Source organism: Bactrocera neohumeralis, chromosome 2 (assembly GCF_024586455.1).
Source record: "Bactrocera neohumeralis isolate Rockhampton chromosome 2, APGP_CSIRO_Bneo_wtdbg2-racon-allhic-juicebox.fasta_v2, whole genome shotgun sequence".
In the NCBI taxonomy this organism is placed as follows: domain Eukaryota; kingdom Metazoa; phylum Arthropoda; class Insecta; order Diptera; family Tephritidae; genus Bactrocera; species Bactrocera neohumeralis.
In genome coordinates, this window is record NC_065919.1 from 60,781,930 (window position 1) to 60,798,380 (window position 16,451).

Below are 16,451 nucleotides of genomic sequence, written 5' to 3' on the forward strand. Positions count from 1 at the left end.
TCAGTGGTCTGATAGTCTGACGATAGAGTTGATGGAGAGATAACAGAAGACCCGATCCCGTTAGAAGAATCCTCATCCCACCTTTCCCCCTTTCAATTTTAATTTTTCATTTGGCAAGATAACCAGAGAGATCTTATCTGAGCCAACGTGATCTATCCCTTGGCCCTGTGTTTCAACTGCCAGCTCGAAAATGATTAAATTCCAACCGTGAGGTTTAATTGTTTGTTTCTAGGTAAAACTTAAAACTTTTGTCGTCATAACTCTGTCTTGCCTTCCTTCTCTCTCTCTCTCTCTCTCTCTCTCTCTCTCTCTCTTGTGTGCCCGACTTATACACTTTTATACAAATTTTATTTTACTCAGCCTCGCGAGAATTGAAGCGTAAACAAAATTCGTGTTTAATTCAACTGCACAGGTTACACCATGATCCATTTATTTAGAAGGCAAAGAAACTCATACATATATGTACATTGTGAAAAAAAGTACCGGGAAATGGTAATTAAATTCCCCGGACAAATGATATTTCAAAAATCGCGATCTGTCAACCAGTTTGTTTACAGCAGCTGCTTAAGTCGATAAACCTCAGTAGTGCCTTGCGATTTTTAAAATGCATAAAAATATCAAACAAAGAATTTGACTGAAATTTTGTATTTCTAACCAAATGTCGTATGTGGAATCGTTGTAAATGTCGAAAAAGGCTTACGGTGATACAGTTTTATCAAAATCACAAGTCAACGAGTGGTACAAAGCATACAAAGACGCTCGAGAAGATATATCTCGTTCTGGAAGACCTTCGACCATTTCAGCAGGTGAAAATATTAAAAAATTGCAGGCTATGGTGCTTGAAAATCATCATACTGGTGTTAGAGGGATGGCAAGAGAACTCGATATCTCTCGGGAGTCCGGGCAAACAAATTTGTTGGATATTTTGGATATGAAACCCGTTCATACTCGACTCGTACCGATAAAGCTGAATTTTTCTCGCATCGAGCCACGATTCTGACCGAATTTAAAGCCAAGAACGCAATGAATACCATCGATCAACCACAGTATCCACCAAATTTGGCTCCGTCTGTTTTGTTTTTGTTTTTTTTTTTTTTGTTCCCCAAACTGAAATTACCGCTCCGAGGAACACGCTTTCACTCGATCGAAGAGATAAGACAAAATTCGCTGACGGAACTGAAGACCAACCCAAAAAGTGCTTATGAAAATCGTTTTCATTACTGAAAAAATCGTTGGCATAAGTGTATTACAACCGGTGTGGATTACTTTGAGTGCGACAAAATAAATATTTTGAGTTTTATTTACAATTTCCGGTTACTTTTTTGTCACAATCTATAGGTAAATAATATATATATGCATTTTCTTCAACATTTATTTAATACCTTCGCTTGCCATTGCTTGATGAGTTGTGCAAGTCCTTTACACTGACATTGGCTTATCCTCGTGTCAGTCGCTAAAGCGATGCCTTAATGCCACGCGTATTTATGCAATTCATTGCGAATGATTAATTAACGGTATGCGTCTGGCAAATGCGCGCGCCATGACACCCAATATTTGTATAATACTCCCTTGACGCGTAGATAGCTTAGCACTCAGCTTACGTTTACTAGCTGCGGGTCGCTGCGCGCTTTTGCTGATTAAAATCTGCTGCTAGTATTCCTACTAATTCGTCAGCACACTTTCTTGGAGCATATTGCTTTTGTATTGGATGAAAAATGCTTTCCACTATCTGCCAAACGCCTGTTGCGCCAAACTTGTTGTTCATGCCTGCACCACCAGCAGCTGATTAGCGTGTTTAGCTGGCCATTTGTCAAAGGTCCGTAAACCATTTTCATTTTATTTCAACTTTCGCTCTTTTTACATGGCTGATTTGTGGCGTGTGTTTGCTTCCTAGCCCCAATATACTCTTCGCCCTTCGATTGACCATTGGTTAGTGCAAAAAATTGGCGTCTGTAGTGCGGTTAGTCTTGGTTGTCCTTTCAAACACTCAAGTAAACAAAAGATAAGTAAAAAAACACTCGTCTATTCATTTTGTTTTTTGTCTCCCGATTACTTACCCTTTTTCGCTCTCGGGCCTATGACTTTTCAACTCGACGCCACGCCACACTTTGTTGTGGTTGTCAACATGTGCCATTTCCATGCGCAACAGAATGCGGTTTGCCACAATAGATAATACAAACTTGAAAACAATAAAGGCATTTCGAATACAAAAACTCGTCGTTGACGTAAAAAAAGAGAAAAATAGTTTTTTAACAACAACACATTAACACCTCGTTTATTTATTTGGTGTTTTTTGTTATTTTTTCTGTTTTTTCAAAGCCACCTCGTCTGGCAGCCGAAAAATAGGCAATGTAATAATAATAAGGCAAACGGAAACTTCGCCACTTTGTCATTCCATTTAGCACTTAGTCTTCTTTGAGTGTACAACAACACACATACCTCATACTAAGGCATATATATTTAAGGAAAGTATAAATAATAGTCGCTTTCTGCGTTTGCTCCCACAGTCACGTTTCGCCGTTGACAGCCCAACAAAGCAGCCAAAAAGGCAAAGCCTACTTTTGGGCCGCACTAAAAATGATTAATGAATTTGAAAATTTTTAGCAAACTTACGGCTCCCCGCCCATCCACCACGCCACGCCACGCACGTTGTTTGTGTTTTATTCTTATTTTTTTTTCAATGAAATTTCGGTGTTAAAGAGTGCGACTTGCGCCGAACTACCGTGCTAACAAGCATATGCCTCTCATTCCAACGGGTCGAAAGACTAATTCCGAAAATAAAAAATTAAGTAAAAGTGGAAATGAAATAATTAATAATGTGCCGTTAAAAAGGTGTCGCACGTGCGTGTACTGGCGTTTTGTAATCCTCCTTTGTTGTTGTTATTGTTGTCCGCCGAATTAAGCGGAGCGGCGGATTAATGTGGCAAAATTGTGTATTTCAGGGGAAAACAAGTAAACGAATTGACGAAATTAATTAACAAGCAACCGCGTGGGATTTAGGCGAGAAGTTAATGTTGCGTACCAAGGAGCATATTTTGCGTTGATCGTCAGCTGAGCAATTTCCAAAGCAGACGAGTTTATAAAGGGTTAGGGTTTTAATCAAAATTTTCGAGCGGAAGGTTCGGGAATGAGCCTGTTTTGAAAGGATCCGACCTTAGAGTGAAAAAGATTAAATGAGTAGAGGGAGGAGAGGCTCGTCGAGTATATGGCAATTAATTAGTGATATAAAATAGAATAGGTAAGAAGCCACAATTTCCAAACCTGCGATAAATAGTGTTTTCTGTTCGTCATTCCAATGTTCAGTTTCAATTGATTTCGGGCAAATGGCCGCAGCGGCATGTACCGACTCTGTTGGGCCATTAAGCTGACCGAAAATTTGACGCAGCGGGAGATGAAGCCCAACTCTTTACTATCTGCTATGTCACGCTTTTGCCTTCAGCACTTCGATGAGCAAGCAGAGTAAAGTGATTGGTAACTACACGACTTCAGTTGACTTTGAAACTGCAATAATAGTCGATATTCGGACATACATATATATAACAAATAAGGCGCGCTGATCTTTAGACAGATATTTAATACATTTTAAACAATAATATCCGTGATCCAATGATACCTCAAAATTATTTTTTTAAGAAAGCTCCGGTGTAAACAATCGCTAACTGGATTTAAATGTAGGACCGAAGTAGTGCATATGGCAGAGAAACGTGGTCTGATTAGTCTTATTCAATACAGTCTCCGGCAGAAAGCTGATATGACAATTCTCAGTCGCTTTTGACTTTACAGTTATATTGGCAGTGATATAAATACAAAATACTGTAAAATATACGAAATAAAGTCTGCTGAAAAGAAACTGGAATGACAGCTACAATAACATTTAAATGCCACCGAGATCGTTGAAACCTAAAATTTATGTAGAAAGGTAACCACAACCAAAATCCTGATTCCTCTACGATATCTTCACAGAGGCGACTTTTACCCCTAATAAACCGAGCACTCTTAGCAACAGGTGTCCATTTTGGACTGAGTAGACCATTGAAGAGTAAAGTCCTCTCTCAACGAACAAAGACCAAACTCCACAATGTCCCTCAACATTTCCGTTCTGCTTTATGGTGCAGGCGCATGGGCAATGACATCATCTGATGAATCGACCTTAGGAGTGTTCGAGAGAAAGGTTCTGCGAAAGATGTATGGTGCTTTGTGTATTGTCAACGTCGAGAACCGCAGTCGTTGGAACGATGAGCTGTAGGATATATACGGCGGCACCGACATAGTTCAGCGAATTAAGAGACAGCGGCTGCGCTGGCTAAATCATGTTCTCCGGATGGAAAAGAACACTCCAGCTTTAAACGTTTTCGATTCAGTACCCACCAGTGGAACCTAAGGAAGAGCAAGATCTCCACTCCGTTGGAGAGAGCAGGTGGAAAAGAACCTAGCTGCATTTGGTATCCCGAATTGAGGCTAAATAGGGAAAAGAAGAAACAACTGACGACTGTTAACTCGGCTATAACCGACGATCTCTACGCGAGCTAAGAAGAAGAAGACCGATGCCTACACTGTTGTATTATTTTGAATAACAGTACCTTGCTAAAGATTTTTTTTACCTACATAAACGCGAGTAAACAAATGTACAAAGATTAAACACTTTTATCATAAAAAACCATATAGCTCCCAAGAATTATCTTCGGAAGAAGTTTAGCACTGCATTTGAGCCCATGAAAAATCACACAAATTTCCGATTTGTATAAAGAAATATTTAAATGTTTACGAACGTTGTGAAATATTCAAACAGTCAACCGTTAAAAAAGCAAACCTGCATTGAGCTATTCCTTTGAGAGTAACTAAAGCAAACTTCGCCGAAGTAAATTATTGTCAAAACACACAGCAGAGAGAATAATCAAAGGAGAAGTATGCAAACAGACTATAAATGGAATTTGTATTATTCAAAAACTCATAGGGAATTCATTTGCTACGATTCGTAAGCTACAGCACCTGTATTTAGTATGTATGTGACCATAAAAACAACACGACTGTAAAGTTGCAGCAGATCTGGTTAAGACGCAGCAAAATAATTAATCAAAATATGTGTGGAAAATAAAAATGAAATAGCAACAAACAAGCATTTCAGTTGGCTTCGGAGATTTGCGCCACGCAAAGCGACAGTTTCTTTTTCCACGCGCTAGGAAAATTTTACAAACGTTAAGACCAACTGACTAGAGCTTAGCCTAGATGAGCCCAGGTAAGGATGTTGGCAGCCAAACTCTCAAAAAGAGAAGGGAGCGAAGAGGTGGCATTAGGTTTCCAAAGGTGAGCAAGTTGCCGAGTCAGTGAGGCTAAGCGTAGACAAATCGCACGCTGGCAAGCCATTAAACGCGATCCCGGAGGAATTACGCAGAAGCCGGCGTAGAAAGTACACAAATAAAATGCAATGAAGCGGCAGATTGTTGGTTGTGGGTTTTCTTATTTCTTTTTTGTTTTGCTTTTTCGGCGCTACGGAAATGGCAGCGTAAAAGCTGACATTAGCAACAGTTTAACATTTCATATTTGGGGAATTAGGGATACCGTTGTATTATATAATATATTACTTTTTATTATTTGTAGATTTTCTCCGCTGCCTTTGCTTTGACATTTGCCTGGTTTTTAGGTCTCAAGTTTTAGTCTTATTCATTTCTGGCACATGTACATACTTACATAGTATGTATGTATATTAGAATCTGTCATTAGGAGCCACATACATAAAACTGGTTCGGAAAGTATGTAAGCAGTGTTTAAAAAAGAACGAAACAGATAAAACTGTTTACAGCTCTTAACTTCTGCTTCAACAAGTTTAGGTATAAATACTTATATATACTGGCCAAAATCCTTAACAAGTGAGGTTTACACTGCCTCCCATAGTACATTGTTCGCTCTACTCAGCACACCAATAAATTATGAAATTGGTGAAGTTGGTAGAAGTTTTTCTATATTTGCCAATACTTAATACTACTAACATTCCTGAAAAGTCACCCGAATGTTATACTATATGTTATATGGGAGCTCGGTCACATTTTGCCCGATTTTTTTCATTTTAGCCACAACGCTACACTATTTAAGTAAAACACGGTATCTCATTTTCATTGGAATAACTCATATATTGGCCGATAAATGTATATGCGGTATAAAGGCACCCGGAATTTCGAAAATCTTTAGTTACTGGAATCCACATTTCCGGTGGATTTGAAGATTTTTACTTTAAAGGAATTATTGGCATAAAGTTTCATTCCGTTATATCAATTACTTCTTTTATTTGTACAATGAAAAGGAAAGAATCAGATGATATTTAAAAGTTATTATGAAGTTATGTCTCTAGGTTCAAGCACTGGTCGATTAAATCGATAAAATCGTTTTATATCGATCTTGGACATTTGTGTCAACATTAACCCAACAAAATATTTGTAGAGATCTGTTTGCATCCCAAACTTATTCTCAACTGAATTGTCACTTTTTGAGCCGAATTCTCGATATTTGCGGGAAATTTTGCTTTTCTTTTTTAATTCCAAGAAAAGTGCGGCTGAGGACTCGTCCACGCTTTACTGAGGCTGACGCATACATAGATAATACTATTACTCTACTACTACCATCTATATGATTTCTATTAGGTATTAAAAAAGTATAGAATTTTTGTAAAGCAACTTGTGTTAGTTTACAAAAAAAATGTTAATTAAGCACTGCTTTTTGAGGGAATAAGTGAAAACACTTTTGGACCGTTTCTATACAATAAAGCCTTAAATTTACAAAAAAAACGGCGGAAGCAAAGTTCTAGACCTAATAGTTATATGGGAAGTGGGCGTGGTTTGAGTTCGATTTTGCCCATTTTCGCACTGTAACATAAGAATATCACGAATTGAATTTGGTTGAAATCAATTGGGCGGATCCCGACATAACTGATTTTACCTTAGAGAGATATGTACAATAAATTAGAATGCGCCACGCCCCTTTAAAAAAAAAACCACAGGTGCCCCTTGCTACTGCAATCCTCTGTACCAAATTACAGTTCTATATTTTATTTTAGTGCTTAGTTATGGCACTTCATAGGTTTTCTTTTAACGCCATTTTGTGGGCGTGACAATGGTTAGGCCCATCTACGAACTCGTATTTTTTTTGCCAAAGAACAAGTGTAATCTTCATTAAGATATCTTAATTTTCCTCAAGTTACAGCTTGCACGCACGGACAGACAGACAGTCACCCGGATTTCATATCTATCTCGCTTAGTTTTAGGTGATACGAACAACCATTAGATGAACACAGTATTATACGTTATGGCAACATGTTGCAAGAGTATAAAAATTATAACCACAAAGTTCTCGGGACGAAAACTATATTTCCCACAGCAAAGCAAGTGCAACAGATAAGCAAATGCGAGCCAATGTCAACTAGCAGTGCATGAATGACGATTATCCTGGTAGTTTCGAGAGAGAGAGAGCCACCACGAACCCAACGACGCTAGAGCAAGGCGACTAGTTTGATGTGACCATTTTGCGTATTGTCCATAAAACATGCTGTGATGTTGTAGGGAGCCAAACAGAGCCAACTAATTAATTTAGATTGATAAAGTTCTAAAAGAAGTAGGTTAGCGGAAAAGAAAAACAAGATGATTACCGGACTAAGTAAATATTAGGTTGTCAAAAAAGTCTTGCGGTATTTCGCTAGTTGGCGCTGAAAGCGCGAAGTTCTAGTTTTATTCGTCGCATCGGGTCATGCTATACCTTTTTGGAAAGCTCATTTCACGCGCTAACACGTGTTAAGTCGTTCGTGAGTTATAGCGTCGCAAACATGGAGCAAAATAAAGAGAAAATACGACATATTTTACAGTACTACTACGATAAAGGCAAAAATGCATCTCAAGCCGCCAATAAAATTTGTGCAGTTTATGGACACGATACAGTTTCCATTTCCACCGCACAACGATGGTTTCAACGTTTTCGTTCTGGTGTAGAGGTGGTCGAAGATGCGCCATGCTCCGGAAGGCCTGTCGTCGAAAATTGCGATAAAATCGCTGAATTGGTCGAAAGAGACCGGCACAGTAGCAGCCGTAGCATCGGTGAAGAGCTGGGCATGAGTCATCAAAAATTAATTTCAATTTCAATAAAAAAAAAAAAAAATGAAAAAAAATACCGCAAGACTTTTTTGACAACCCATTATATGGCATACTTTCGTACCGAGTTTGAACTCTCTTCTAAGTCTTATAAGCATACACTTTACCAAAGTCCTTCTCGATCGAGTACTATGGCTTTAGACTAGCAGAACTTTATTAAAGGCTTTTCTCCATCATCTTTGTATTTTTGCTGTTTAGCAAAGATAAAGTCTTCATTTTGACCAATTAAATCCTTAAGACATACATACATATAACGTACATTAGGTACAGACTTGTAGAGGCTATATATTTTCGCATTACATTAAGTTGTTTAGCAATTTTTATGTCAGCATACCACGAAAGGTTTGCTACCTAATGACCTTTTCAAGTGTCAAAATATGACTGAAAATGTTGTTGTTATGATCGCATAAAACACTTTCCAAATAGCTTTTAAAAGTTTTTGGGTTAAAAATCTGTGGTTGGAAATAAATCTAGAACTATTCTCCTCTTCTTCTTTACTGGCATAGACACCGCTTACGCGATTATAGCCGCGTTAACAACAGTGCGCCAGTCCAAGCGAGGCCAGGTCCTTCTCCACCTGGTCCTTCCAACGGAGTGGAGGTCTTCCCCCGCCGGGAACTGCGTCGAATACTTGTCAATGTCGTCGTATATCTCATACAGCTCATCTTTCCATCTAATGCGATATTTGCCGTGGCCAATGCGCAAAGGACCGTAAATCTTTCACAGAACCTTCTCTCGAAAACTTGCAACGTCGAATCATCAGTTGTTGTCGTCGTCCAAGTCTCTGCACCATATAGCAGGACGAGAATAATGAGTGACTTATAGAGTTTGGTCTTTGTTCGTCGAGAGAGGAATTTACTTCTCAATTGCCTACTCAGTCCGAAGTAGCACCTGTTGGCAAGAGTTATTCTGCGTTGGATTTCCAGATTGACAAAGTAGGTAGTGTTTATACTGGTTCCTAAATAGACGATATCAATAGATGATATCAATATCAGCGGCATACGCCAGCAGCTGTACACTCTTATAAGAGATTGTACTTGTTCGAATAAGTTCTGCAGCTCTAATTATTTTCTCCAGCAGCAAATTGAAGGGGAGTCGCCTATCTATTCTGCTTACAAGATATTGCATCCTTACCTCAATCATCAAACTGAGATCGAGTCTATGCTGCACCGGACTCTTGTATTCTACTATTAAATCTGTAGACCTCGTATGAGTTCAATAAGCGTTGATACGCAACATTTTCGCCAAAGCGAGATCCTTATGGTCCGTAGAAGAACTTAAGAGGTTTAAAGTATTACTAAGAGCAAGTAAGGTTCATCTCGCCACAATGGTGAAAGTTATATCTGAACAATGTCCTATTGGTACTCATGTTAAAGGTTTTGAAGGATGCAAATTCTCTGCAGCTGAAGGAATATGAGCTGGAAACATCTATCGCTAACATTTTTCTTCTCCACTGTCAAACTTTCGGTAGTCATACCTTCAACGGACAAGACGTATTGGATGGAATGGATTTTGCCGCCTCAACAACGCGCATTGCCGATATGTGACAGCCATTTTGATCTACATATACTTAGTACTAGGCACAAAAACGGACCGGCGTTTCTAACTGTCCAAGTGTGATCATTACTTAGTTCACTAATATCAGCCTAATTACCTAACGTAGCTGACTTCACTGGTTAACATGATGTGACTGTCGTGAAAATGTTATTAGATGGATTTCAAATTCGTCTTCCTTCCATCATTGAGAAAAATTGTATGGACTACAACAACAATAGTGTGCCAGTCCTAAGGCAAACGTGCACAAACTCATGAGATTCACTAAATAGGTCCACATTATTTTTTTTTGAACTCGACCTAGTTAAACCCAAAATATTACTCTGCAAACCTGATTCCTTACGCTTAAGTAAACATTTTACAGACCTTCTTCAATGCAAACCCGAAGCATATATTTCCTTGCCATAACCTAGAAGATATATGCAAATCTTTCATTTAAACTCCACTATGAAGTTTAATCAACGGTTTCTAAACTCGGTTTTCAATTTTCCGAGCAATTATAAGTACCCCTAAAGCATTTCTGTTTGAATAGAAAATTTACGAAATTCTTAGTCACTTACCACTACTAACTCTTCGAATTGCGTTCATTTCATTTCATTTCGCAGGACCAATGTCGATGAAGGAGGTCGACATGCAAATGTACAACGTACAAAGCAAGAACAGCAGCTACTTCGTCGAATGGATACCAAATAATGTTAAGGTAGCTGTTTGCGATATACCACCGCGTGGCCTCAAAATGTCCGCCACATTCATTGGCAACACCACAGCCATACAGGAGATCTTCAAGCGTATATCCGAGCAATTTACGGCCATGTTCCGGCGTAAGGCGTTCCTGCATTGGTACACCGGCGAGGGCATGGACGAAATGGAATTCACCGAAGCCGAATCGAATATGAACGATTTGATTTCCGAATATCAACAGTATCAGGTAAGAAATTTGTGCATTTGCCAGCGACCGACCGACCGACCGACCATTCAAGTATTCGTTGTTGATTATGTGTGTTGCTGAATGCATGATGTTGATTGTGGTTGGTGGAAATGGAAATGGATAGGCATGTTGGCTACTCCTGCATGTTGTTTATGTTTGTAAAAGCGCTCATTTGTTTGTATGTATGTGTTGTATGAACAACGTGGCATAAGCGGCAACGGGAATCGATTGCTTTTAATTAAAAACCGTTGCTGATTCCTGCTACCAATGCTTGCTTGAGTTGTTGTTAGTAATGTTTTGATAGTTATAGCAGTTTGAGGTAGATTGGATCATTTTGGAATATTGTCGAATCGTTATTCATTTTTTGTTTTTCTTTCCATTTCATTTCACTCCATAGGAGGCCAGCGTCGAGGATGATGTTGAATTCGACGACGAACAGGCCGAGCACGAGGCGTACGAAGATAATGCCATACAAAATGGTGGCCTCTAATGACCAGCTACGTGGAAAATGTCGAAATCAAATGGTGTGTAGTTGATCGACGTTTCGCCCAACTGTAATGTTTTCAGAACAATAATTAATTTTGCTGTTGTTCACTTTACAATGTAATTTGCATGTAATGTTTTGTTAAGCATAAAACATTTAGTATAAAAAACAAATAAAACTAAAGTTGCAAATATTTTGTACAAACCAAAAATAATATTGTTTTTTACTTCCTGCAATTTGGTGATTTTCTTAACCCTCCAACTAGTTGGAGAAATAGTAAAAGCTGATGGTTTCGGATAGTACACTTATTACTTACATATCTTTATGAGGTCAAGCCGTAAAGTATTTCACAAAAAAAATACTGAAAGTAGTTAAATATTATTTAAAAAAATACGTTTCAAAGAACAATGAATTTGGAGATCGCACACGACTGGGTATTGGACCAAACCAAGTTTGACAGAAAAACGTTACGTATCATTGTTGTAAGATGAAAAAAGTAGACTCCATTAATTTTTTTCATTTTTGTTCAACACATCTTGAGACCCAGCTTTCATTATTGGATAATATTAGAACGAATAGACCACGCCCAGCAGGCAGTAAAGAAAATATAGCAGCCGTACACGAAGATCTGAGTCGGCACCGTTCGCAGCAACTCGGACTGACATATGGAACGACTTGGCGCACATTACGTCGAGATCCTTGATTGAAAGCGTACAAAATACAGCTTGTGCAAGAACTGAAAGCGCCCGACCTTCCCAAGCTACATTGCTTCGCTTTATAGGCTCTTGAAAAGTTCCAAGAAGATCCAATGTGGTCTGCAGGACAGTAGAATCATCGATCTATATTTCTTCAAAAAAGATGCCAGTGAAAACGTAACCGTCAATGGCGACAGTTATCGCCCCATGATAACCGACTATTTGATGCTTGAAAATGAAGGTCATGAACGGAACGGACCCGGATTTTTATCTGACCAAGGGCTGTCAACTCGTCACCAATCCTCGCATTTTTTTAAAAGGAATGTTTTTTGCCGCTGCAACAACAACAGCCGACAACAATTACCGTAATAAGCCGACGACAGCCGGTTCTACGTTACCGGAATTGCCCCAGATTTCACCCGCCAAGGCCCGGCGTGATAATAACTGATTGCTATGACAACGTGACTGATATCGAAATTGAAATGCAATCGCTGTACAACCACAACGATCGGTTTTAAACGTGATTTCATAACTATTTTATGGGCTCAAGTAATCAGCTAACCTTAAATTATATTAATAGGGTGCTTACGTGGATACATTTCGGTTTCTACAATTGTAGTGTGTATCTTGTGATTGTCTGATAAAATTTATGATTTTACAAAATAATTTCGGGCGTCCATCGTAACTATCAGTTAGAATTTATAAAACCCCTTAAAAAAGTTATTACTTCACCATGCAAAAGTTGATCAGCGCACTCTACCGTTGCTTAAACCAAATAGTTAAGCTTTAAAGAGTTAAAAAGGTTTTGCAAAGCTTTAAGCTACCGAAAAATGTTACTAGCTTTTTGAAGCTTTTAAACGTTCTTAAACGATTCCAAAGTTTATTTTTATAGCACGAATCGCTATTTAGTTTATTAATATGTCTTATCAAAATTATATATTTTATAGCGGATAATTGAGGAGTACATCTTGTCGCGCCAATTCCAACAACATAGGATCATCGAAGAATTTGTTGATAGAAACATCTTCTGACAAGCCCTTACGACGTCTCGTCTTAATCATAAATTCACGCGCGAGGTGCGAAGCTTGTTGCGGCTCCAATGGTCTTATCACTATAGACTTATCCAGCGGATCACCTGGTACAATCTGCCAATGATGAAATACGGACAAGCAGAAGGCTTGTCCCTGTGTATGTGTACGTAAATCGGTCTCGAAACCGAACGAGTCAATGGCTGGTATAAAAGCTTTGATGGTGTAGAGGGGTGAACCAGAAACTGGAGCGTCTTGTGTTACATGACCTCTGAAAGACAAAATATAATATTATTTTTGAATAAACAACCAGTTTTAACTCCATATCTAACCTCCTTCTGGCTAAAACTGTATACACAGCCGATACACAATCGGCTGGCGCTTGTACTTCTACGAACAAATACGGTTCCATTAGGCGCGGTGTGGCCATGAGGAAAGCGGAGTATGCAACTCGACGTGCTGTGGGTATGACCTGACCACCACCACGATGCAAGGCTTCGCCAGCTATCACAGCGTCCAATATTTTGAATTTCACATTACGTATGGGCTCCTCGCAAAGCGGTCCCTCACGCGTGCCCCATTGGAAACCTTGTACTATAGAGTCCTTAACCGAGGTAAGTAAATTTTTATCTACTTCGGATGGCAGTGTATCATCGACCAGAATGTTTGGTCCAGTTGCATCTGGTCCGAACGCCCATATTGAACGCGCTGCCAGCAAATCCCAATCATAGTTGACTTGGAAGAATTCGCCGAGTCGTTTTTTATTCCAATTAATTGACACCACTTCATTTTCGATATCCTCCGCGAGTCCTTTTTCCAGCGGTTCGGAAATCATGGTGATCTTGTTTTTCTTATTTGGCGTTTCAGCGAAACATTTTAGCGAACTTGTCTCCACCACAGTCTCGCAGAATGCAACCACAGGATCGGCAACTTTGATGTCAATTTCCGAATACATTTTACGCAAATCGTGCATCACACAATCCAAATAAAGTTCGCCAGTGCCCAGTATGACATGTTCCCCAGATTCCTCTACACGTGTCGACAACAATGGATAAGATTTATTAGCTTTACGTAAGCCATCCAACATTTTCGGCAACTCCGAAGGATTTACCGGTTCCACAGCGATTTTTATTATACTCTGTGTATTGAATTTTAACGGTCGAAAAATGTACAAGTCTTCAGGCGCATTTATGTCTACAATAGTGGATGTCTTAACAATGCACTGATCAATGCCCTCAATTAGTACCCAATTGCCAGCCGGTACACGATTTAACTCCACTTTGTAGCGTGCTTCATATACCCACAGCCGACCTACTTGCAAAACGCGAGAGTCTTCTTCATCTTGCAGCGTGTAATTTTCACCCAGCACACGCACTTCTTGACCGGCGTTCAAGGTGCCGGAAATTACACGCGCCATAACTTGGAAAAATGTACAGTCGTCTGTGGGATACATTTTAGCGCTGTGCACCATTAATGTGCCATTTTGATTGCATTCCATCATATCTTTATAAATTTCACCTTCTTTCGGTCCAGTATATATGTGATCCACCTTACGTTTAGCGTTATCCAGTGGCGAACTAATGTGCTCCACACACATATCAACAAAGCCATTAAAATCCCCCATAAAACGATTGCACACCAGACGTAAAAGTGGGCGTATATTGGATTTCATTTCCTCCTTAGTGATACGAATATTCAGCTCAGCCAATGTATCGGAGAGGGTAGTGTCAACATCGCCAACGACTTGGGCAATAACCTTATACATGGGTTCCAAAATAAATTCAACAAAACTACGTTGTGCTGAGTTATGCGGTGGCTTTTTAGTAAACTTACGACTGTGAGAGAGAATGTAATTGTTAGCTTGGACTAATCGGAAAATTATATTTTAAACTTACGATTTACTGTGGAAGTACATATCACCCCACAAACGCTTGGCGAATTCTACGTAATTAACACCATCATAAGTGTCCGCATAAAGTTTTGCGAAGGATTTCAAAGTAAAACAAAAACCATACAGCGAACTAGCGAAGCACACATTACCCAAAGCCGGTGAAACTAGCAAATTGTCGTTACCATTACCATAAGTGCTGGAATCAATCGAAATTAGCTTCGTATGTTCGAAAAATTCTAACCACTGACATACCTCAACAACGCATTTATTTCCTCCACAATATGTTTGAGCTTGAAATATGCATCCTGTGGTGGTAATTTTAACTCCAAAACTAAACGATCAATCTAAAACAAATATAGTATTTAACAAAAGCAACAAAATCATATGACATATGCAAAACTAACCTTATTAATGCAAACAGTTATTGCCATTTTCTCCTGCACTGCATGCTTCAGCAAGCGTTCAGTATTCAGCATTACACCTTCGGCTGCATCTACAAACAACACAACACCATCGCACATACGCATGGCAGCAGTCACTTCATCCGAAAAATTCACATGACCGGGTGTATCAAAAACATTCATCAGAAAGCTTTTTTGCTTTACATCCTGCAAAACTAAAGTCACAGGTGTCGCTTTAATACTACAACCGCGCTCCTGCTCGGTAAATAGTGTATCAGTGTAGCGAAGTGTGCGCTCTTCAGCTTGTTCAAATTGTGGATGGGTCTGACGTATTAGACAATCTACAAATGTTGTTTTTCCATGATGTAGATGCCCCACCAGTGCGACGTTTCGTATTAACGGTGGCGTGTCCATCAAATCTGCCATGAATTCCATGTTATACGTAGTTTCAGGAAGTTCTTGTTCTTTAATTTGAAATTTAAGTTTCTTAATGGGTTCAATAAGTGGCTTATCGAGTGGTTGCGCATCTTCCTCTTGTACAATAGTTTCTACGTCAGGCCCATACACTTCGATAGCGGTGGGATAATAACGTTTATCTTCATGCAATACAACCGCTGTCACTTCTTTATCCTCGTCATCTTGGTGCTCCTCCTCTTCATCCATAGCATCTTCCTATTTTGTTTTATTGGATTAATATTTCAACACTAAAAACATTAATGCACTTACATCTTGTTCGTCCTGCGGCTCTTGTTGACCGTAGATGCTTTGGTCATCATCTTCATCACTGTCTAACTCGGGCCCAATGTAGTTGCCAAACTCATCATACAAATCCGCATCCATATTAACGTTTCAATAATTTGATATTTTACACTTCTGCAACAACTATTTTAGTGAAATTTATTCGTAAACGTTTCCAAACGTCTACACTTGTTCACATTAACTTTCACAATCAGAAAAACATGTATTAAAACTTAATAGCCCTATTTTTCATTGATATTAACATTGAGATATTACAATTCAAACCAGTCGTTTTAAATATCGTTTCAAACAAATATTATATTTTAGCGCACGATGTGTAAAATTTACTATACTTTGCGCGTTTCTGAAACTTTTGCAGAAAATACCGGCTGTTTACAGCGTTGTATTTCTATTTATTAAAGCACATTTCAAATGTTAGTTGAACACAGCAACCCTAAATCTAAAGGTGTAAACACACGGACAATGATTACGAATATAAAGTCGACTAATCGTCAAAGGCGTTCGCTCAAATGCAAGATAATGGCATATAAAAATATACTTATATGGTACATCTAAAATAATATTCCATAGTGTCCATAA

General features: G+C 38.9%; 2 protein-coding genes across 2 annotated transcripts in view; one reads left to right on the plus strand and one right to left on the minus strand.

Moving 5' to 3' along the window:
* Nucleotides 1-11,312, plus strand: part of LOC126752620 (tubulin beta chain) — a 112,459-nt gene extending 101,147 nt beyond the window's left edge. Inside the window, exons 6-7 of the mRNA XM_050463561.1 lie at nt 10,292-10,614; nt 11,012-11,312. Coding sequence (XP_050319518.1) covers nt 10,292-10,614; nt 11,012-11,104 — 416 coding nt within the window. The 3' untranslated portion in view covers nt 11,105-11,312. The remainder of the gene's footprint in view (nt 1-10,291; nt 10,615-11,011) is intronic.
* A 1,360-nt stretch (nt 11,313-12,672) lies between these two features.
* LOC126759392 (116 kDa U5 small nuclear ribonucleoprotein component) lies at nt 12,673-16,229 on the minus strand. Its single transcript, XM_050474155.1, has 6 exons — nt 15,840-16,229; nt 15,117-15,785; nt 14,965-15,056; nt 14,717-14,908; nt 13,154-14,656; nt 12,673-13,092 (listed from the first exon to the last, which is right to left on the minus strand). The coding sequence occupies exons 1-6, from the start codon at nt 15,951-15,953 to the stop codon at nt 12,735-12,737; spliced, it is 2,928 nt and encodes a 975-aa protein (XP_050330112.1). The 5' UTR covers nt 15,954-16,229; the 3' UTR covers nt 12,673-12,734.
* Nucleotides 16,230-16,451: the final 222 nt, after the last annotated feature.

Coding starts and splice junctions, on each gene's coding strand:
- LOC126759392 (XM_050474155.1), bottom strand. CDS start 15,953: ATGGATGCGGATTTGTATGATGAGTTTGGCAACTACATTGGGCCCGAG. Junction 15,057..15,116: donor TAACTGTTTGCATTAATAAG/GTTAGTTTTGCA, acceptor TATTTGTTTTAG/ATTGATCGTTTAGTTTTGGA. Junction 13,093..13,153: donor ACAGTTTTAGCCAGAAGGAG/GTTAGATATGGA, acceptor TTTGTCTTTCAG/AGGTCATGTAACACAAGACG.